The following is a 22,487-nucleotide window of genomic DNA, read 5'->3' as shown; positions in this document are numbered from 1 at the left end:
GGCATAGACTATTTCTTGGTTAGGAGCAGTGACTTCCTGAAGTTCTGTCATCACCATGAGCTGGGGTCAGTGAGAGGAGATATTATTTATTAGTGAGCTTTAGAGGTGGCTGGATTTTATTACCTTTTTAGAGTCAGGCTAGTTTCACACAGTTAACAGTCTTTATGCTAAGCTAATGTACGTATCCTGGGTTTAACTTTTTTACTGTAAAGATACAAGAGAGTTATTGGTATTCTTATCTAACTCATGAAAGTGAATAAGAATATTAAAAAAAATGGCACTAACTAGTCACTTAAATTTCAAATAACTTCAGCCGTTTGTCCAAACTTTTTCCACTCAGAAAGGAACGTAGTAGATGGACATAGAAATAGTACTGCACATTTGTGGGTGTACATATGGCTTATGTTTTAGACTGAGCAGAGTTTTCATTTATGTGGAAGCTAATGTACGTGTTCATTCGCTCTAACTTCAGTTAAAGTTTCTTTACTTGAGTAAACTTGTTAGTTGACCTCTAACTGGCTACCAGCTTCATATTTAGCAAACTCATACAGTATGGCTGTGGTATCAGACATGCTATTGGTCCTACTGCCCATTATTCCAAAACCACTAAAAAATAATCCATTGGACTAAAAGTCTATTTGTCCAGCAGCACACTTTTCTGAAAACAAACATCCATTAATCTGGAGGCAAGTTGTTCAAGTAGAAAAAAAAATCACGTCAGGACACCATGCTGTTAAATTAAATTCTAACCCTTGATTGTTATTTACAACGAGCCAGATAAACATTGGTTACAGTTGAGCAATGAGAGAAATATTGCTTATTCTGTTCCAATCTCATCTATGAGGAGGGATATTGGCAAGTGACAGATGAAAGCTTAAGTACTTGTAGACAGCTGTTTGATTCATTCTGGACGGAACATCGATCCTGTTGTTGACTTTCAATCTTGGAGCCATAAAATAAAGAATAAAAAGCTCTTAGCTAACCTTCTCTAGTTTGTGTCACTGATTTGTCAGAGTATTCACTCACTGCTCTCCCCTGCTGCGAGAGCCTTCCTCCCTCCGTGCCACCACATGCATGCATACATGCGTGTGCACACAGATCCACAGTTCACAGTTTGACATGAGCACACACATGCGCTCTCACAGGCGTGCTTCCAAACACATTCATACACACACACACACACACACACACACACACACACACACACACCCTCTAACCTCACTATGGTCTTACACAGCAGGCCTGCCATAAATCAATGGGCAGGATCGTGTCTGCCAGTTAGACTAAACAAGAGCATTTGTGTGGATTTGCTCTCACCCATTAATCATCTTGACAGCTTGAAAAACACATTTCCCCTTTAATGACTGTATTTGGATAATCAGCTCTGTTTCCCTTCCCGCCCTCTCCCTGGCTCTCCATCCTATCCCCTCCCCATTTTCTAATTTTTTTTAAATTTTAGCCCCAAGCACCATCATAGACATGTGGGTAACTCACTAGAAGGTGGAGTAGGGACTGTAGCGGTGAGGGAGGGGTCTTTGAATGTCTAAACGAGTTCTCCCAAAAAAAAAAAAGAAAAAAAAAATAATCACGCTGCTTGTGGAAAAGTTTTTTTTTCACCGTCACTCAACAAACCGCAAGGCCTCTGCTAATAAAAACTTGTGTATGTGAGTGTACATTCACACTGACAGTCCTGCTAAATTAAACACAGAGAGCTCATGGATGATGTGGAACTGCTAACATGAACCATGAACGTCTTAATGTGTAGCGGAACCTAGAAATGTAAACTGACCCTGCCATGTGAAAATGTGATGCAAAATGTGTGTGGTGAGAATAGTATTCGATTTGACCAGTGCATGTGCAGTGCATTTTCACTCAAACAGTCACCTGCTGTGACTGAAGACAATGCTCCGAGACTGGTAAATTAGAACCAAAACAGTGGAGTTGTGGGGCCAAAACTATGAGCTGAAAGATACCAAATCACTTCATGAAGCAGAGGGGAATTGCAGTCAGGTAAACTCTGTGGGTTCGTCACTACAAGGGGCATATACCATTGTTAATCTAAACATGCTGATCATAACTGCTTTAAAGTAAGATAGTGTCCAGTGAGTGTTGTCTCCCCCCAGTATGATAAATGTAAGGAATCATTAGTCCAAATGGGGCACTGTGGCAAAAATGCAAATCTTTCAATTCATTCTGAGTGTGGATTGTACAGGGGTTCCTGAAAAAAGAAACAAACCAAAAAAAAAAAAAAAAAAAAAAACAAACCACAATGGCTCTGCGACAAATAGTTCAAACAGACTCAAGTTTTGGGGGAATTCAAGCCAACGTCACGCTGCTGTGGCCAATCACATAACCTGGTGGTCAGGCAGGCTGAACAACATCGGGATGGCAGGGAACTACAAAAGCAGAGCAGGGAAAATATTCTGCAAATTTGGTTAGGATAGAGAAAGTCTCTCTAGTAGAGTCGTTTCTTCCGAGCCAGGAGCTACCCAGGCAGAATTCAGAATTCACCTGCTCTCCCATTTGTGTCCTCCACACCACAGCACAACCCAGCACTAACCACCACAGCACATCCGAAGCAGGTAGATTAATTATAGGGTGTTTACTGCAGAACTGACCGATATTAAACTGGTCTTCTGCGGCTGTAGAGGATTTTAGTCATGCCTGAGAAAATTATCATGATGTCATTAGGGTCATCTTGGCATGAGCTTGAACATTGCAAATTTACAACAGAAAGTCTGCCATGCAAATTTGCAGTGTGTGTGGTTTGAAACACATGGGCAAGAAGCAGAGTTTAATATTTGTTGTCATGAAGCTGCATTGTGGGGAACACAGCATAGAGCATTTTTTGAACTTAGTCCACCCTGGGGACTAAAGTCAAAACTGTACTCACACTTAGGTGAACTGAACCATCATTTTTCTTTCATTTGCACAGTTACAGTAACAGGTCAGAATGACTGATGTGAAAAGCTATATTTGCACTGACTTTATCATGATAAGAAGCATTCCTATTGTTGTTTTTAGTGGTGAGATTTAGGAACTCATAATGGTCAAAGTGCTGTCAATAAAACAGACAAAATGACAAATGACATGCATAACACATGGACAAGCTGATCATTGGTACAAAATTTGAGCTAAGAGTAGTTCATTTAAAAACAATCACAAGTCATTGGTCAGCCTGTGAGTGTAGATAACCATTGCTTTGGACACATCTAATCTACCCAAATTGTTCATAGCTTTAATGCACTTTTCAACAGACTGAGAAACACAACTCATGCGTGTTAATGTATGTGTGAGTTGTGAGACATCCATGTCTGTACACCACAGAGCTGACATGCTGAATTCTGTTGGGCTCGTGGCATCTGTGATCAAAAAATAAAGAAATAAATAAATATTTTTAAAATATATATAAAAATTATTTTTTTTTAAAAAAAACAAACATTATTGTGGTTCACCCAGTCAGTGTGTTTGCTCTTATTTCTGTATGCTCATTCCCAAGTGAGGACCTTGGTTGCATTTCATCCTCCCTCTCATTTATCATTTCTGTTTCTCTGCATTGTTTATGATCTGGGTTATGCCTATAAATGTATTTTCAGATGCAATCTGCCTTACTGTGGCTGCAATAATCCTGCTAGAAAAGTCAAGCAGCTAATATATAAGTGGGCATAAACTGTGTATCCTGGCCTGCAGTGCAGCTGATGAGTGCAATCATCATAATGGCAGCCTGTGAGTCTGGATGGCCATCCCGCAGAGACATAAAACAGACACGAGGCCTATGATGCTTAAAGTGAGTACATTATGACCACGGGCAATCCCAAAGTGGAAGAAGAAACCAAGATGTCAATCACTGCATTAATCAGGACCGTCAGAGCCGGTCCTCGTTCCCTGCCAAAGCACGTTCATAGCCAAATGCTCGTGATATCTTCTCAGCTCTCCCAGCGCGGCAGCAAATGGAATCCAGCTGGACACGCAGTCCAATTGCTATTAGCAGTGCACTGTGCCATAATTGAAATGTTCATTTCTCTGCTGGTGGTTCGGGAGGGAATTAACAGTGGTCACTCACACCACTGGAACTTTGGAGGGACTGCAGCAGCTCCAGGCAGTTTGCCATAAAGGCCATGTGAGGTTTGCCAAGGTCAGGGCTGAATATTAAAGCAAAAGCACTTTTTCTCTATCTGTAACCACAGCTGAACTGACAGTCAAATTGATATTTTAGTTTAGACTTTTTTAACCTACGATAACATAAACAAGAAGTGGTCGAACTGTTGAACTGATGTGCCTGTGAGTATGGGGTCTGTAACTTTCATAAAAAGAATAAATGAAAGACATCTACAGATTTTTTTAAATGAGTACCAATGTGTTGTCTAGAACTGTTATGAATTAAACATAGGCCTAATCTAAAAGGGGGCGCCATCACATACAGCAACTGGTATGCAACACATTTCAGCCCTGAAAGTTTAAGGTTAAAATTTAATTACAGTACAGTACTGTTATTGTAAAACTCTTTTTTTACTGCCTCTTCAAAAGTTGTAGGCCCTGTCTCCTGTGTCACAGAGCTGTCAACACTCCTGGATACGGACAAGGGCAAAACAGATTTTAAATTGTGAGTATGCACGTACATTCAGACCAAAAAAGCAGGTACTGCAAAATATGAAGTAAATATACACACACCGCAGGGCTCCAGTATCAACTTATTTAATGCGCCAGACGTCTGATGAAGAGCAGCGTTGCTCGAAACATCACTGCTTTGGTGCATTAAATAAGAAAATACTGGAGCCCCACAGTATGCGAGCCGTTTGTTTATTACAAAACAAATTTTAGACCACATAATGGCCTGTTACACCATCAGGATTCAACACTGCAGCTTATCCTGGGTATAGGAGCCATGTGTGTGGCAGCTCACCTTCCACAAGAAAAGACAAATTAGTCAGCATTGTTATTGTGCTTAGAATTAGTGTTAAACTGACAGCTAAACTTAGCATAAAGACTAGTAACGGCGCAGTTTGGTTTTTAAATGCATTAAACAAAGGAGATGTCACTTAGTTAGTGAGCTTCGGAGATTCTGGTGGATTTTGTTGACTTTTGACAGAGCCAGGCTTACCCCCTACTTCCTGTCTTTATGCTAAGCTAAGGTAACTTTCTGCTGGCAGTATTTCATATTTTTCATATTTAGCTAACGTTACAGCTCAGCCAAGGACCCATGTCACAAGCACAAGCTTCTTGTCAATGAGCAGATGCGCACTTTCTTCTGTACAGTAGAAAAAATGGTATCTACAGAAACTCACAACTAGGTCTGTGCATTATCTTCAGTGACTGGTTCATGATTTCGGAAATAAAAAGCATTGCTGTTGGAAACCAGGAAAAAAACAAAAAGAAAAACAGGAAACCACTGGTCTATCCTACACATACACACAGTCACTAAGCAATTGAAGTCTTATTTCTTTCAAAAATGCTGGAACACGTTTGGAAGAGGAAGTTCTCATGATCTTCTCATTCCTCTTATGAAGAAAGCATATACTCTACTTAGAATTGTGGGAGGAAGTTGTTCAAACAAGCACACAGCCTGCTAAACAACCGGGAAGTCTTTAATGCAGCTGTTATTGTTTTCAGAGCGAGCATGAGAATGAGATGGGAGGTGAAGCAGGCATGTAAAATAGTCAGTCACAGGGTTTATGTGGAGAAATAAAGCAGAGATTGTGTGACAGGCCCTGATGAGGGATGTGTTCACGCCATCTGGGTTGCTTTAACACTGCGGTCACTGTTGGATGCCGAAGGCTCTGTATTGTGTCCTGATGTTAAACACAGAGGTGGTAGTCATGGAGTTGAGGTTAATGTTTTGTTCTGGAGACTCAGAGACCTAGAGACAGAGGGAGAGTACCCTCCTCTCTCTCTCTCTCTCTCTCTCTCTCTCTCTCTCTCTCTCTCTCTGTCCTAGCTGTCAGCAGGGATGGTGAGCCGGGGTAGAGCTGGCGTCTAATTGAAGAGCTGCTCCGCACCCTGTCGTCATTAATCACCAGGCCTGTCAGCTGGCTGCTCGGGACCTCACAGTGGCACTCTGCACGGTCTTAGCACTGACACACAGAGGGAAAATATTAGTCTCCTCCATCACCTTCACTATCTCTACTGATACTACTACTTCTTCGATTAGTACTATCATTCTTGTGCCATTTCTATTGTTGGTATCGCCACCACCGTTGCTCTGTTGCCTTAAAAGAACAATCCAGCATTTTGGGAAATGTGTTTCATAGCATTCTTGACATGTTGTTGTTTTTACATTAATTTTAGCACAGGGTAAAGGAGCAGTTTACCCAAAAACGAAAATGCCAATGCAATGTTTCTTAATCCACCAAACATTTCTAGAGCTTCACAACAGCCTTGCACTGTTCTTCTATACAACAGAAGCAGATGGGGACTGGTTTTTAAAACATTAAAAAAAATTATTAATAAATAAAAATTAAAAAAAAATTAATAAATGTATTATTATTTTAACATTTAGCTTTAAAGGTGCTGGTAAGCTGATTTTGATACTTATGGATAGAGCCAGTGTAGCTGCTTCCACCCATTTTGTTATATTAATCTATGCTAACCTGGTACTGCTACTACTACTACTGCTGTAGCTTCACATTTAACAAAATGATATGAGAGTGGCTGAGAGTGGTGTTGATCACTTCATCAAAGTCCCAGTAAAAAGGTGGAAAGGTGTAAGACAGTAAAAAGGTGACACTAATATTGCGGAACATGTTCTTTGCACTCTCGTGCTGTAGTTGAGGAATCCATAAGATCTTTTTGCAAGAGAGCAGACAAGATTATTTCTTAGAATTTGTAACTTTGGACTTGGAAATGGTTTACCACTTTTATGCACATACAGTGGCTCAGAAATGCTTTGAGATGATATTTACTTCTTTGTGTCAGATTTTGGGGTTTTAAATCTTCAGAGGTTTGGTGCTGATCTGAACGTTTTTTTAGGATGACTAGAAGTTAAAACTGGAGCATTTCACACTGCAATATAATGTCAGCACTTCTGAACAAAATAATACTTATCCTTATCCCTCTTGGACCCTCTTAAGACAGGACTATTACACTCAGAATTCAACCTCACTTGTGTCACCCTCTGTGGACAATGGATTGGGGCTGAATACATACTTACATACACACGCAAACACACACACACACACAAACACACAGGCGACATAAGTGGAGTGTGCGGGTGTTGACTCAGCTGTGAGAGTGTGTGGGGGAGAAGGTAGATGGAGGAGATTGATGAGCATCAGGATAGGGAGAATAGTGAGGCATTTGATGAACGAGTGTAAACTGGCAATAGTGGAATTAATTCCACCTCCTCAACAAGATTGAACGTTCTACCCTCTGCATGACCTCCAGTGTGAATCATCTTCAAATTCAAGCCAATGTAATCAGTTCTCTACCCATTCTAGAACAACATCCCAATATCCACATCCACACAAATCAAAAACAAGTAGTGCCATGAATGTGTATTTGACCCAGTGTGTAAGAGAGATACACGCCCTTCTTACACAGATTTCACCTGTACTTCACCAACACAACTTTAGGGGGCAACACAATCCAATGTATCTCTAGTAGCACAACTCTGCAAGTCACAAACAAATCACTCAATACATATGTGCAATACAGCAGTAAAGCCAGAATATCACTGATTTATTTTGTCTACCCTGCTCTATAAACTCCATCAAACAGCAGCAACATGAAACTTAAGTCTGTCCTGCTCCACAGATGAACATGGTTCTAGTCTCTAAAGAAGAAAAATAAGTGTAGCATCCCAAAGAACCACACGGAGCAGTGATCGGGGCGTCGTGACCTTGTTGGTATGGCAGGGGCTGGATGTGGTTGGGGAGGGTCATCCATTTTGTTAATGGTCCTGTCAAGTGACACCTGTGCTTGCCTTTCCCCTGTCTGGAGTGCTAATGAACCGCGAGAGTAGAGGAGTCTGGGAGTCGGGGTCAATAGCCGCCTCGGAGACTACAGCCTCTTCGCTCTGAGCCACCTACGCCCTGTCAGCCAAATAGAGTGGAGACACAGAGACATTATCAGGGCTGAAACACTCTAATGGCAGTGGTGTGGCTTTAACATAGACTGACTTCTTCCCCTCAAATTAGTATCTAACAGCTCTGAGTGGAGAATGCTGACTTAAGTTAAACCACAGCGCAGCAGAGAGTAGAAAGAAAATACCTCTTCACATTAAGACAGAGGCCTCCATGTTTGTGGTTCCTGTAAGAGAGAGCCCACTCTCCTCAGGGGAGGTGTCAGGACTTTGATGAATATTTCTCTATTAACCGCCTCCCATTGTCAGCTCTGGCCTTTGTGTTGCAGGCCAATCCGTCAGACCATGAGGAGATCCTGGGTCGGCACCTCCCTCAGGTCATTATTGAAGTCCCAGTGACCCAGTGGCGGCTCCACACTGAAATCCACTCTGCTGAGGAAGCTGTTTTCAGGCCTCGCAAACAAGAATCAGGAATTAAAAGCTGCACTCACAACAACATAAACAATGTGGGTGATGGAGAGAGGCGGAGGGATGGAAGTCCTCAGAGACTAGCTAACAGAGCTAATGTGACCCGGCCTGCCCTTTGCGGGACAGCCCTGTCAACTGATATGAGCCATGAAATATTACACATAGCCACATAAAGCATGGCTTTAAAAGCCATAATGATAGATATAGGTAGATAAGTGTAGAAGTGTAGAAAGATTTACTCCATCCTCTGATGCTTTCGACAAAAGCCACCTCATGGTACTCTATATAGTAATCAGCAATGGAAAAAAAACAAGTTAAAATGCAATCATGTATCATTTATTTAACAAAATAAGACCTTTTTCCCGTTGTTTGGACAGCACAGCCACCATTAATTGTTTTCTTTAATGTAATATTTTCTTAACTTTGTACCATTTGTGTCGGTAACCCGGCCTTGCTGACACCCAAGTAAGCTTGAAAAAATATTACATCTTTGCATATTTACAAATAAAAATAATGGCATTGTTCAAGATCATTCTCGTGGACATGCAATTCTCCAGAGTCTGAATAAGATGAAAGAAAAAAATAACAGCAGAAAGGAAATGAGATAAAAAGAGGTCCCCAGAATAAAGCCTCACAGTCCATCTTGATCGTGGTGCAAGATTTTTATTTTTAGAGTGTATGATAGGCATAATGGTACTATACTTAAATCATTCTTTTTCAGTTAGAATACTTCAGAACAAATTATTTGGACAGCAAAATTTCCCCCCGGAGCTGAATACCAAGCGCTTGAGTGAAAAATAAATACAGTTCTGGGAGACAGATGAAGAGAAAAATAAAACAAAAAATAAAATCAAGATTGTTGTAATAATCCCCCAATTCCATCATTTTCAAACTCTGTGTCCCACCATCTTTAATTACTAAAGTCTGTTGGTTCTGTACTGCAGGCCATCCATGACAGTGTCTTTTGCCTTTGAAGCACCAGTCACAATCCTGAGGCTAACAGGTGGTATGCCTGGCAGGCAGACCATCAGGCACGATGCCCTGTACTGGTGATGACCCCAGTCTCAAGAATCCATCTTCAGGGCCGCTCTGAGTCCAAGTTGGTGCCTGCAGTATGTGGGTGTCTACACTTTCTGATATCACTGGTAGCCAAGGGCTGAGGCTGAGCCCAGTCTCTGACTGTAGAGTGCATAGGGGGAGTAATAGGCTGAGGAGGAGGGGAGGGATGGCATGGGGAGTCCTGGGGCTCCGGCCAGGTGGGACTTGCTATAGGGGTGGTAGCGAGCCAGGCCCAACCCAGGAGAGCCTCTGAGGGAGAAGGAGCTGGGCAGGGTACCTGGGCTGCTGGGTGGGGGCAGGTGGAGGTGGCAGGAAGCTGTCGATGAAACTGATGAAGGGTAGGCTGACAACAGCTTACTGTCCACCATCCCAGGCAGGGCCGTGTGGGTACGCAAGTGGGCTAGTAGCTCCTCTGATGTGGCAAAACGTTTGTCACATGGACCCCCAACAGACACCCAGTTACAGGCATGAGGCAGCGGTTCATTGGGGAGCATGAAACCATATGTGTAGAGGGGATGGGAAAGGGAAGGGGTGGTGCTAGAAGACAATGAGCTGGAGTGCAGAGAATGGAGGTGATGAGAGGGGTAAACCAGAGGAAAACCAGACTTGAGGCTGGAAGGATCATGGACACAGGTGGAGCAGTTACTCCCTCCCAGGTGGGGTGCGTTGGGGTAAGTCAGACAGTATGGGTCCCGACATAAGCCCTGCATGAGGGATGGAGGTGAAGCTCCAGTGAGTGGACTGGAGCTGGGGTGCTTTCCCGGAAGTCCTAACCCCAAACTAGACTTTGTAGGGTCCAAGCCGGGAACAAACTGGGAGGGGTACCCAGCGTAGGCCCCCACAATTGACCCGTGGTAGCCCATGGTAGCAGGAGGCAAGGGGAAGACAGAATGTCCTGGTTTAAAAGGGGAGACAGGGGCGATGTGCCCAGAGCCTAAGCCAGGCTGTGAGGAGGCCTGCAGGTCAGCCTTGCTCTCAGGCCGTGGACTGCTGGCAGAGCTGGCGTTGCTGGAGTTGGCGCTGGCCCGTATGTGGCTGGAGTTGGCTAACTGAGCCCCATCCATTCCTGACTTAGCTGCATCTGAGTCTTTCTTGACAGCACTGTTGTTACTGTTGCTGTCCGAGCTGGCCTGTTCTGAGCTCCCAGGTTTATTGTCCAAGTGCTGGGCCTGGGAGTGCGGCGGGGGCTGCGAGGAGGGAGAATGGCTTTGTCTGTGGGGCTGGCTCTGAGTGTGCAGGGGAGGAGAGTTGGAGCTGGGTGACTGGGTATGTGTGGGAAAGGACGGACATGAAGCAGTGCCACTGACGGAGCTTCCACTTGGAACCCTGAAAGCCGCTTTATCTGAAGGCCCCTTTGTGACTTGAACATCCTTACGACAGTCGCCCGGTGACTTGGAGTAAGGCTTGAAGCTGGACTTATCCTCCAGGGAGTGGTGCTGCTCTCCAGATTTGGAAGATCGGCTGGACGATTCCTTGTCTCCCAGACTGCCGGAGGAGAGCGAGGCCAGTTTGGAAGAGGAGGGGGGGTCTGGTTTGCCAATTTGAGAGCAGGTCTGGGCCAGCAGAGCCAAAGGACTCTTCTTGGCATCAAGCTGAAAAGGAAAAAAAGAGAGTTAGATGGTGAACAAACTATATCTTTAAGCTGGTTTAATTGTACCAGCATGAGAAATAACTGCTCTATTAGAAGTATAAATAACATACATAAATTTCACTAACAATGAAACAATATTTTGTACTGGCCAAACAATGTTCTGAATATATAGTAAGAAAAAAATCCACATCAACTCTCGGTTATGTATAGTCTGACATGAGCACAGCAAGGCAGTGGAGCTGAAGTAGAGTTTAAGAAAGAAAGAAAAAAAGAGCTCTCATAAAGATTTAGGAAGTTAAAATATAATTATATTCTATCCGTCAGATAAACAAGTTATATTTACTTTATCTTACAGTGTATTATCTGCAGGAATTTTAAATTTCTGAACTCTGGTGTTTCATGACCTGTCGAATAAATCGCTGTGCGTAAAATGGCGCATATGCTGGCATAGGTGTCACAATAAAAGTCATAGCAACCGACGCCATGCACTTCATATTATCTTTTTAATATCAGGGATAAAAACAAAACCAGATGACACCAACGGGTCTGAGCGAAAATGTCATTTCGTCATTTTTGTCATTTTATTTACTTACTTCAATGCTGACTGGCGCGGACGTGAGGGGCTGGAGATACTCCGGGTGCAGCAAGTGGCCGCTGTGCGCCGTCAACATCTTTATGATCCGGATGGGAAGCCTTTTAGCCTGGCGCGAAGGATCCGTGGGAGACGGACAAGGCGTGGGTAAAACGGACTGGTTTCCCGCTCCTGTGCGGTGTGGTTCACCGCTGGTGTCGGCGGGGCTGCGCTCCGGGGACTGGCTGCGTAAAAGCGATTCAAGTCCACCGGGGGAATCTCTCATCTGGATCGGGGCTCGAAATGGGACGGCGGCGTACGAAGAGTGGACGCAGGGTAGAAACTCATTTACCAACAAGTTTCATGATGATAAATTCAACAAAAGAGAGTGCGGTAATCCAGAGGGGCATGTGCGCAGTGTGCGTCCACCGTGCCGGACCAAAGATGTCTTTAAAGAGGAACAAATCGCTCAAATGTCATCCTCTAATTATTCCTAAATATTCCTTTATCCAGTGATGAAAAAAATGGGAATCGAACAAAAAAAAGCACCAACACCAGAGGTAGTCACCGCTCGTCAAAATACGGGACAAGTGAAAGGAATATCCTCGCAGAGGTTAGTGTGTGTGTGACAGTCCTCCGGTGTGTGTATCTCTCCCTCTGCTGCAGCCTCACAGTGCTTCACTTCTTCCACATACTAACGACGTGAGGGGAGGGATTTCAAAGCGATGAGCCGCCGTCCAATCGCAAGTGCCTGCATTCATAAGCAGAGGCGGGACGATGGCAAGGGGCGCGGTTTGTCTTCGGGCCTCACCCTCATAGCCAGGCTGTAATGCCTGGGTGGAAATGTGTGTCAGTAACGTCCGCAAGCGACATGAAATTTAGACATACACAAAGTAAATACCATATCACAGATATCACATCAGACACAGTGTGACAAAATATAGATGTTCCCAGTGAGTCTTAACTGTAATGAGGTAGCTCTGTGTGTAGTTCAGTGGAACGTGTCCACCCATTTCTTGTAAATAGGTGCACTAAATTGAAAATAATAACCTACTGTTCAGAGACATTTCTGGTATGTTAATCACTTTATTGTATTAGAGCAACCAAACTGCAGCTGCTGCCGGGCATAATTCAATTTTCTAGATAAAAACAAATGGACATGATTCAATTTTGAAGTATTTTGTGAATGACATTTTCAGTTTTTGCGATGATAGTCACTCACTGCAAAAATTTACAAGCAATACATATGCACTACATGGAGTTTTCTGCAGCTTGTACATCAGCAACGGAGACAACAAAAGACAATGGAGTTTGGTTACCACAGTAAGTCAGCTCAGAAAATTAATTTCATTTTCCATAAAGAACAACAAGCTGTGCTTTATGGGGATTTCCGTGCTGGCTGGAACGCCTCTTCAAGTAATCAGATGGCTTGGCCTGAACTACTCAATCTATCATCAAACATATTACAACACTGCTGTATTCTGTTTGAAGTAGTGTCATGGATCATTGATTACTGGATAAAGAAAAGCAGAACAAGCTTTTCTTGTGAGGTTTTAATAACTAAACTTATTTGACATTTGACAACACAGATTGGGCTTATCAAACCGTACTGCCATTAGTCCGTTCCTTGATTGTAATGGCTGCTGCCATTTGTCTACGGCTGAGAGGAAAGGCAGCGTGTGAAGGATGAAGTCACTTCAGCCTCACTCAACAGCGTCACTGTTTGACCTGTCATCATTAGGCTTAGTCGTCACTCATCACCCACACACTGCCATTCACGCTTCAGTGACCTGCAGGGATCCAACAATATGTGAATGCAAACGTGCACGCTGCTGGGCTAAGTGCGGTACAGTCTTCTTTTGAATCCGTCTGTTTGTTTAAAACTGTCTGTCACCAGCTCGGGCCGAGACACGTAAACAGGTGATGTATAACAACTGCTTTCTCACTGTGAGATTTAGAGGTAATGCTGAGAGCTTAAAGGAGATTTCAAACATTTTTTTACACCGCTGACTTCTAGTTAAGTTGTGAGGTTTCCGATTGTGTTCTTGTTTATCACACAGCCATCCACTTGTTAAAAAGGGTGTGTGGGTAAGTCGCTGCAGTGTGGGTGGAGTTGCATAGGGAAGAAGGGTGTTTAAAAGGAGACCAAAGAGGAGGGCATTGGGAAAAGCCAGACAAAGGCAGCGAGAGAATGAAACAAGGGAGGGCTCAAACAACAGGGAGCAACTCCTTTCATGTGTCCCCTTGATGTAGGCTGGTAACAGCTGTTTTGGCGTGTCGATGACTGATGGCTGTTTCCTGTTGTGGATATTTTAAGGGGACAGCTTTCCCGTTAAAGAGGGTTCTCAGCATGCCCAGGGCCCACTGGCCCTCAGGGCATTTCCATGCCTCTCCATGGCTGTATCAAAGCAGTGGGTTTGGCTGGAACAGCAGCCAAACAAAACCCCCCAGGATGAGGCTGATATGGTCTGAGGAGGAGTGAGGAGGAGCAGACCCCACATGCCCCTGTGATCCTGTGATTTATAGAGCCACTGAGGCCTGTAATGGACGCCATAGCTCTGTGGCGGGGCCTAATTCATCCCCGTGTTGAAAAGCTGCTGTTTGCCTGCCTCCAGAGTAAATATATAATGCTGACATTAGGCAGCTGAATTCTTCAGTCCTGGCTCAAGCAAATCCTGATCTGCTCATTTGTCTTTTGCACTGTGTTTGGAAGTGCTGAGGCGTTTGTGGCGCACAGTGGGATTAACGTTATGTAGATGCTCTGTGTGATTGTTTAATGAGGGGCTGACATTGATGTGAGCTCATAAGAGTCTTGTTTCTTTTTCTTTTCAACTTATTATACTTCTACAGCCCTTCGCTGGTGTCAGCCAGACTTTGACAAGGTCTGGCTGCATGTCGTACTGTACAAAGAGAAGGAGAGAGAAATGATAAAACCGCCAGAGAGGCAAAGGAGGGAAAACGAGTGTAAATAACTCCTATTTAATTATCTGTGACTGACTTATGGGGTGTGTGGAATGGGAATAGAGGCCTGAGGCTGGGGCTCTGCTCTACCCCTTGTGTTTTCTCCAGCAGTAATAAAACCAAGGGAAAAAAAGTGGATTAAGACAGTTTCATGGGGTGTAGCAGACATGGCATTTAGACCCAAAGACTTAAAAAGAGCCTCGCAGGCAACATTCCAGCCAGGACAGAATGTTGAAACAAGGATTTCCTTGAGCTGAAAGGTCCACAAACAATATCTACACAGTGTACTTAATGTATTCACACTTCCTCGTTTATCTTTCTGTGGCTGCCTCTCCCTTTGTCTTTGACATACACATACTAATCCTTTTACAGTTGAATGTGCATGCGCTCACACGAGAAAATGTATCCCGTGAACACAAACACAAACAGTCAGGCCATACTGTGCATGATACCATCTTGGAAGTGTGTCTTTGTAGCACATAGTATCATCTATCTGACTGTCTACATAGTATATCTGTGTGGTGTGTGTGTGTGTGTGTGTGTGTATGTGTGTCAGAGTCAGAGCTGTGCCTGACAGCCTTATCTCTCCAGTTTAGGAGGGAGATTGTCTCTCTTGTCAGCTCTTCAAGTCTTGCAAGCTAACGCTCTTATCCACTCTGCCTACCTGTCGTCTATCTGTCTGCATTATAATCACACCAGGATAATAGGCTTCCCTCTGTGTTCGCAGATTGGCACTTTTATTTCCGAATCCTACACCGTGCAGGGTTCTGCCTCGTTGTACTCGCTACACCTGAAATACATCCGCAGACATGCACGTATGCTGCACAACGCCCACACCCGCACAACCTCAAGTCCTCTCTCCACTCTCAGAAACAAAAGCTGCTATTGTCCTCCACACGGAGAAGTTATCAAGAGCACGGAGAGAGGAGGAGGAGGAGGAGGAGGAGGGGGAGACGAGGGGAGTAGGTGGAGGGAGAACGGGCCTATGCTGCCAGACAGCGTCTGCCTCAAATCAGATCGTCCCACATTGTTGTGTGAAATTTCAGATGACATCAAAAGATGTTTTTTTTCCATTTGTCTGACGGCGAAGGGGGGTCATTTTGATAGAAGCACAATCCAGGTATTCACAAGCTGGACCCGTGACAGCTCTGGTAAAAGGAACAACGACAGGCCGTGCAAAGAAAATCTTCCCAGCACATTCCTCACGCTTGTTAAAGCCAATGTTGCTTCCTCCACTCACGGTCAGAGTCACCGCCTCTGTGTCTTCATCGTCCATCCTTTGTTGAGGGGGGAGCTGCTGGGAACATACATTCTGTCCCTGTCTTTCTTTGAAACCACACCCATTTTGTCATAAAATCAAAACCACAACACATTTTTTCATCAGAAAAATAAAGTTGAGTTTTGAAAAGCAAGTTTCTAAATCTAGCTTCTCAAACTTATCCCTCACAGCTTTTTTAACAGAATGACTCTTTCTGGCATTCATAGCCTGATAAACAAAGAAGTTAGTGGAGGATGTGGAAGTCACAAAGTTGCTGCCAAACATAACCAGGAATGATGATGAGGTGGAGGACAGGCTGGGCGCCGCAGTAGGCTACATGTCAATCATCACAACCCACAATGAGACATGCCAGCTGACACGGCTTTGATGTGACAAAGGATGGCATCACTCAGTTAAAAGCTCATTAATGTAAAAGTGACACATCAAACAAATGGTTACTGAAGTAGTCCACCCATGCCATTAATCTCGCTGCATGTGCCAAACCTGGATCACTGCAGGAACAGAAAAACATGCAACAGTGAAAGTATTAAATTCCAAGGAATATGACAATGTCAGTGTAAAAGAACATGTAAGACCTAATGGAAAACAACAGTATTTTTTTTTCTCCTGCGATCATGCTTTATTGAATTGAACTAAATGTGGTAAAGTAGAAGCTGGGATTTACTGTTACGAATATTCTTTAAATAAAAAAGGGGGTTTGAGAACAGGCAGTAATGGAAAACGCATTCCAGACACAGACCTCGTATGGCCAAAATATTTGTCTCAACTGGGTCCTTGTGGTGACAAAGCACTGTGCTTGTCCCTGGCAGTAATTCACTGGCTCAGATGAATACATGAAAGTGAAGCACTGCCATATATCACGCGTTTCCCCTGCATGTGCTCTGTGCGAGCCTTGCAAAGTCACACACGGCCGTTTGTTATGTGACCGTGTATTCTCATTTCGAACTCTGCGTTGAGGGCTATGGGCCAAGCTGACACTTATGAAATATTTCCCTTGCTGACCTTAGCTACTGCCTCAGCTGGAGAGATTAATCCTCTGTCGGCAGACACTGAGAGCAGGCTGCAGCAGGCACATGCCCGTGCGTGCACACACGCACGCACACACACACACACACACACACACAAACACACACACACTACTTCTAGTGACTAGCAGTGGCAACAGCATCAGCAATAACTCTGTTCTGTAGGAATAATTACAGCTTATTTTGATTTATTTGAGCTTCACTTGATAGTATGCCAGTTAGAGGGGAGGTGGGATGGAATGCAATGATTTTTATGAACCATAATCATACAGCAAATATTGGACACTCAACCAGATGAGGAAAGTGCAGACAGTACAGTAACACAGCAGCAACAAATACAGAAAAGTTGTTACACTGTAAAAGTGCTGCTGTGTAATTTAATAATCAGTGTATCACACACATTTTCCTGCACACTCACTAAGGAAGCAAAGAAAGACCAGAAGGACTTCAAATAAAGTACTTCAAATAAACTTAATGTTAAATTTAGATTCCATTGATGATAGAATCTAAATACTGCAGAGTTTATAGTACTGAAATATTTTATGTTTATATATAAATTCAAAATGATGTTCTAGACATTTATGCAAATAAAAAGGCTTCTCAAATTTAGATAAAAAAGTAAAATAAATAAAATTTGTCCAATATTCAAAAGTTTTTCAAATTTAATTGGCCATTTTTGGATCCACGGATTAAAGACACGTCAAAAAATCAATATGCAAATATGCAATTTGTGCTAATGGGAGTAAGTTGAGTCTGAGTGGACTTGATCAGACCAGTCCGGGCCAGCCAGATCACATTCTACTTGCACGGACCCACCCAGGTGAGCAACCATCTTTGGGTACTTCAATTTCACAACTGAATAAAGAGCAACCGAAAATATTTTTTTAACTTTAAAACTTAAAATTACATTCACTAAAATTCATGGAAAGTAAAGAAAGGTTAAGGTAATAGTTGAAATTGAAATTGAATCAAATTATTATGCCTGTTTTGCTTCCAGCGCTTTAACCCTAAGAAAGAAGAGTGTTGAGGATTGTACCCACATAAGCCATTGGGATACCACCCTTTTTCTTGTGTGTCACTGTGGTCTCTGTGCAGCTCTGTCCTGTCTTAATGTGCAGCACCAGATGACTTGGCCAAGTTTAGTCTTTTATAAAAAGTTATTTAGTTGCCAGGAGAGAGAGCAAGCTGCTCTTGCAGTTCCTGCCAGAAGGTTGCACTACCGGTGTATTGTAAATTACTCAAGACAGTGTACAAGGACGGGGTAGGGGGTGGGGGGTGTCATGGTGAGGAGAGGGGGGGAAGAAGGGGTGAAAGAGTAAGTGCAGTTTTCTTTTTGGTCCATGGTGATGAATGAGCTTCTGAACAAGGCAGAAAATACATCATATCACCTTTAATGGGTACACATTTCTGCAGCCATAACTCAGTGTTTAAAAATAGGGAGGGGAGAGTGAAATACGACATCATATATTCCTCCCAACGACACTTTTACGAGCCCTCCCTGCAGTATAAAAGGCATTGATTGCTATTTCAAAGCACTATGTTAGAGTCAGTGCTGAGTACCTCCAGCTGCCAGTGACGAGGATTAGACAGAGAAACTCCTACAACACATGGAGCCCAAACCGTTTCTGGTTCTGTTGAGTAAGGTTGTGGTTTCTGTCGTTCATACATAGGTTTTCTATATGGAAAACCTGCAGCTTGGATATTTTATAAAACAATCTGAGTATTTCACCGGGATCAGATGTTTTTCTTTTGACTATGGGTGAATATAGAGAGAGCCAATAAGAGGGAAAAAGAACATTTTGAACTCTCACAGAGGCTTCGAATGATGGATGAATCTTGAAATTTATGTTACAGTTCCTTCTATCCCATCTGTTAGCGAGTTATCTAGCTATGGGAGATTCAAAGTGTCCTTCCCATTGTTTGAATGGTTAGTCGGGTGGTAACAGACAGATTTTTTTGACTCAATGTTTTTTTTCATCTTTTCCCATCACAAATCTGCCTTAAAAGAAATAATGCTTTGAGCTAAATGCAAATGTCAGTGTGCTCTCATGCTCACAGTTACACACTAAACATGCTGTTTATAATTATCCCTATTTTAGATTCATGTGCTAGAGCCAGTGTTTGGTTTGTCCATTCTGGACTACTATAGAAACATTGCCATGCAACATGACAGAACATGAAAAAAGTCAGTAGTCAGTAGGATTCATCCTCTAAGGACCATGAATGTACAAAATTTCATGGCAACCCATCCAAAGGATTGACTGTTGAACACTGCCATTCCTTATCTGCTAACTTAGCAGCTTAACTGCTGTTTAGTGACCACGTTTAGTCTTGTTAAGGACACCAAACCAGTCTGGCATGGATGGTCACACAGGTTGAACAGTTCTGTGAAAGAGAAAGAAAAATAGAGAGTGACTTATCTACTGAAGAAGGGTGAGAGAGGAAGGAGACATGATCCAAATGAAAGACTGCTGACTGGACTTATGGCTTTGGCAAATTTGAGGTTCTTTTCAGTGAGCTGTTCCCAGCTGTAAATTTACAGTGTTTGTGCAAGCTGCTATTAAAACCAAATCCATGGCCTGGCCAAGGTTGTTCATTTCAGCAAGCCTGCAGGGAGAATTCTTCTCCTGACTAACTGTCCTTTCAATACTGTGAAATATGACAGACAAGAGAAAATTAAAGTTTATACATGTGTATAGTAAATCAGCCTGCCCTTGCATCAGGTTTATTTATGCTTCCAGAAAGTAACTTAGAGTAATTTTACATGATATCCTACAAAATGAGTGAAACACAGAGCTCACAGAACTCAGCCAACGCTATGATGGGTGCAAAATAGACCTTTCCTTATCTTCAGCTACACCTCTTTTTTATCTCAGACTACCATGTCAAAGGCTACCTGTCCATGCGTACCTGTATCTACTGTATCTCAAGGACATGGGAATGTTTGCCTTAGAGTTTTTGTCCATATGTCATAGTCATCTACATTCCCTATACATGATCTAAATTTAAGTGACTTTAATTTTTGCTTGCATTCTTGACCTTATAAGGTAGATTATGAGAGTGTGTGCTCATTTAAAGGTGACCTCATTCTATAACACAGCTGAGCTGAAAGTGTGTGTGTGTGTGTGTGTGTGTGTGCGTACATACACCCAGAGAGCAAGCTAAAGCGATTTCATCACTTCTTTTTATACAAAACATAATGAGAAATACAGACCTCATTCCCTCACACTAAACAGAAATCTCACTTTTCTGGAAATCATTCAAGGCATTTTTTCAAGGCAACTCTTTCTTGTACAACTGAGACAAAGAGGTGCATTGTTTTTCCTATTTTGTGGTTGTGAGTTGGTGGATTCTATCTGTTTATCAGTAGTGAGTAGGGAGAATCTGCCCCTCAACAGCCAAAGTCAAGGCCATGAAGACAACAAACATATCCTCTGCGTGTGTCCATGAGCAAATGACCTCTTGAAAATGATCTCTGAACATTTCCACACATGGTCCAAGCAAAAAGAAAAGAAACACATTTCTCTCTAGTGACCTGCAAAATATGTTTGTTGGATGACAGGCCTGTCAAGTGTAAACAGTGTGTTTACCTGCTGTGATCTAAAGGGCAAACATTAGCATGTTCCATTAAATAGCCTACTTCCTACAGCAGTGAGTCCCATTTAAGACTGGGGCATCCAATGTGTAGTGTATCCACTATTCAACCAGTTCATAATGCAGTACAGGAAGAGCACAAGCAGCCACAGTCAGTGAAACTTTAGGTGCTGAGCATTACCACTAAAAGACACACCTTCAAGTGGGTAACCCAGTTGTGATGGAGGTGCACATCCCTGCTACACTGGGCTGACACGCCAAATCAAACCAAGACAAGACATGCCAGCACATGTGGATCAAAAAGCCCCAGTGAGTTTATGGGTTGGCTTATGTTTGTCAAGATTTATGCCCTACACTGCCAGCCATCAGGAAGCAACAAGATGTATAACTTTTGGTAAGCTGATATTTAACGTCTTAGTACACAAACAGTAATAGTCTGCCAACGTTTAATAGTGTAAACGGCATCTTGTATGAGAAAGGAAAACTTGATAGGCAAAACAACAGTTATCAACAGGAGTCAGGGCAATAGTAAAGAGACATAATTTCAGTTTGTCCTTTGATTTCACCTGCATTCAGTTCATGAGTGCATGTGTATATGCAGACAAATGATGACAGTAGAATAAGGTTGCGCAGACTCTCCTTCCTCCATTTTTGAAGCTGAGCTGTCATTGGTGTTGCTGCTGCCAGCAACTGAAATTATAAATTTAAAACGCATCATGAGCATTGTTTGTCCTTGTGGACAGAAGCAAAACGCAAAACGCAAAATGCAAAATGCATTATTACTTCCAATAAATGGAGCCTCAGAAGCACTGCAGACTCCATTTATAGGTCTTGGTTTGACATAAAATAACATGATCTCATAATATCTTATCTTTTTAGATCTACAAAAACAAACTGCTTACTGTTGTGTAAAATACCAAAACCTTTTAAATTCCACAACATAAATCATGTTTCCATGCAAATACAACACAATACTCTCAGCCACTCTTTCAGTCACAGCAGCACACATGCATGCACTGGAAAGCATACACATACTGTACTTACACTCACAATGCCACTTAGATCAAATAGGTCCACAGAAACATCCATCTAGTTTTATTTGGGGGGAAAAGACTGTAAAGCCATTATTTAATACTTCTAAGATGTTGCAAAATCGGTGTGTTAAGATTAACCAAAATATTTCCATTAGTATTCCATGCTTTATTTTTCCTATACACTTAACATATTATGCAATCTTTCACTCCGTTCTCAGTAATACCAACAAACCACATCAAAGGTCCTGCCTTTCATGTTCTCAGCTTTGCTTCCAACCTCTTCTGCATTTTCATTTCTCCACATTTATCCTCTCTGGGGTCTCACTTTGCTTCTCTTTCACTTACTTTATTGTTTGGTACTTCTTGCCACCCTACTGTCTCCAAAGACATCATCTGTTTCTCTATAAGAGGTAGTTGATCTGCTACAAGGCAGCTGAAAGGAAGTTGTTTTGCAAAGAGATTTAGTGCTTGTTTGACCCTAAGGGAGAAGGATGTAGGCATTATGCCCTGTGCAGGTGTATGAATGCTTTCTGAGGCTCACCCTTCTTTATATGGAGTGCTGAATAAAAGAATGACAGGATTTACCTCTTCATCAGATGGGGATTTTAGCATCGGAGGGTATATGTTCTAAACAATGAAGAGGGATCAAGGCTCTCCACTGTTTTTATTTTCGTTCTTTCTTTGTCATTGCTCGATCAGAGTCATCCCTCAGGCCAACCTATTATTGGAGGCAGAGTTTTCCGGAGTAAATCATATGGTTAATTCCTCGCCTTACTTTTTCACCGCCCGCATTTGTCATCAGCATGGCTGTCTTTGATCAGCAAGCTGGGCAAACTTGTCATGCCATTTGCTGTGAGACTGACAATAATAAATTACAGTCATTTACAA

The 22,487-nt window shown here is 42.7% G+C and overlaps 1 protein-coding gene and 1 long non-coding RNA gene across 2 annotated transcripts in view; both read right to left on the bottom strand.

Moving 5' to 3' along the window:
* Positions 1-22,487, bottom strand: part of LOC124057782 — a 1,110,263-nt gene that overhangs the window by 197,587 nt on the left and 890,189 nt on the right. The window lies entirely within an intron of this gene.
* znf703 (zinc finger protein 703) lies at positions 8,806-12,390 on the bottom strand. Its single transcript, XM_046386267.1, has 2 exons — positions 11,729-12,390; positions 8,806-11,136 (listed from the first exon to the last, which is right to left on the bottom strand). Exons 1-2 carry the CDS (start codon positions 11,990-11,992, stop codon positions 9,625-9,627), a joined length of 1,776 nt encoding a protein of 591 aa, XP_046242223.1. The 5' UTR covers positions 11,993-12,390; the 3' UTR covers positions 8,806-9,624.

Source organism: Scatophagus argus, chromosome 4 (assembly GCF_020382885.2).
Source record: "Scatophagus argus isolate fScaArg1 chromosome 4, fScaArg1.pri, whole genome shotgun sequence".
NCBI lineage: Eukaryota > Metazoa > Chordata > Actinopteri > Scatophagidae > Scatophagus > Scatophagus argus.
The sequence above is the reverse complement of the archived record's forward strand: the minus strand, read 5'-3'. Positions and strand labels throughout refer to the sequence as shown.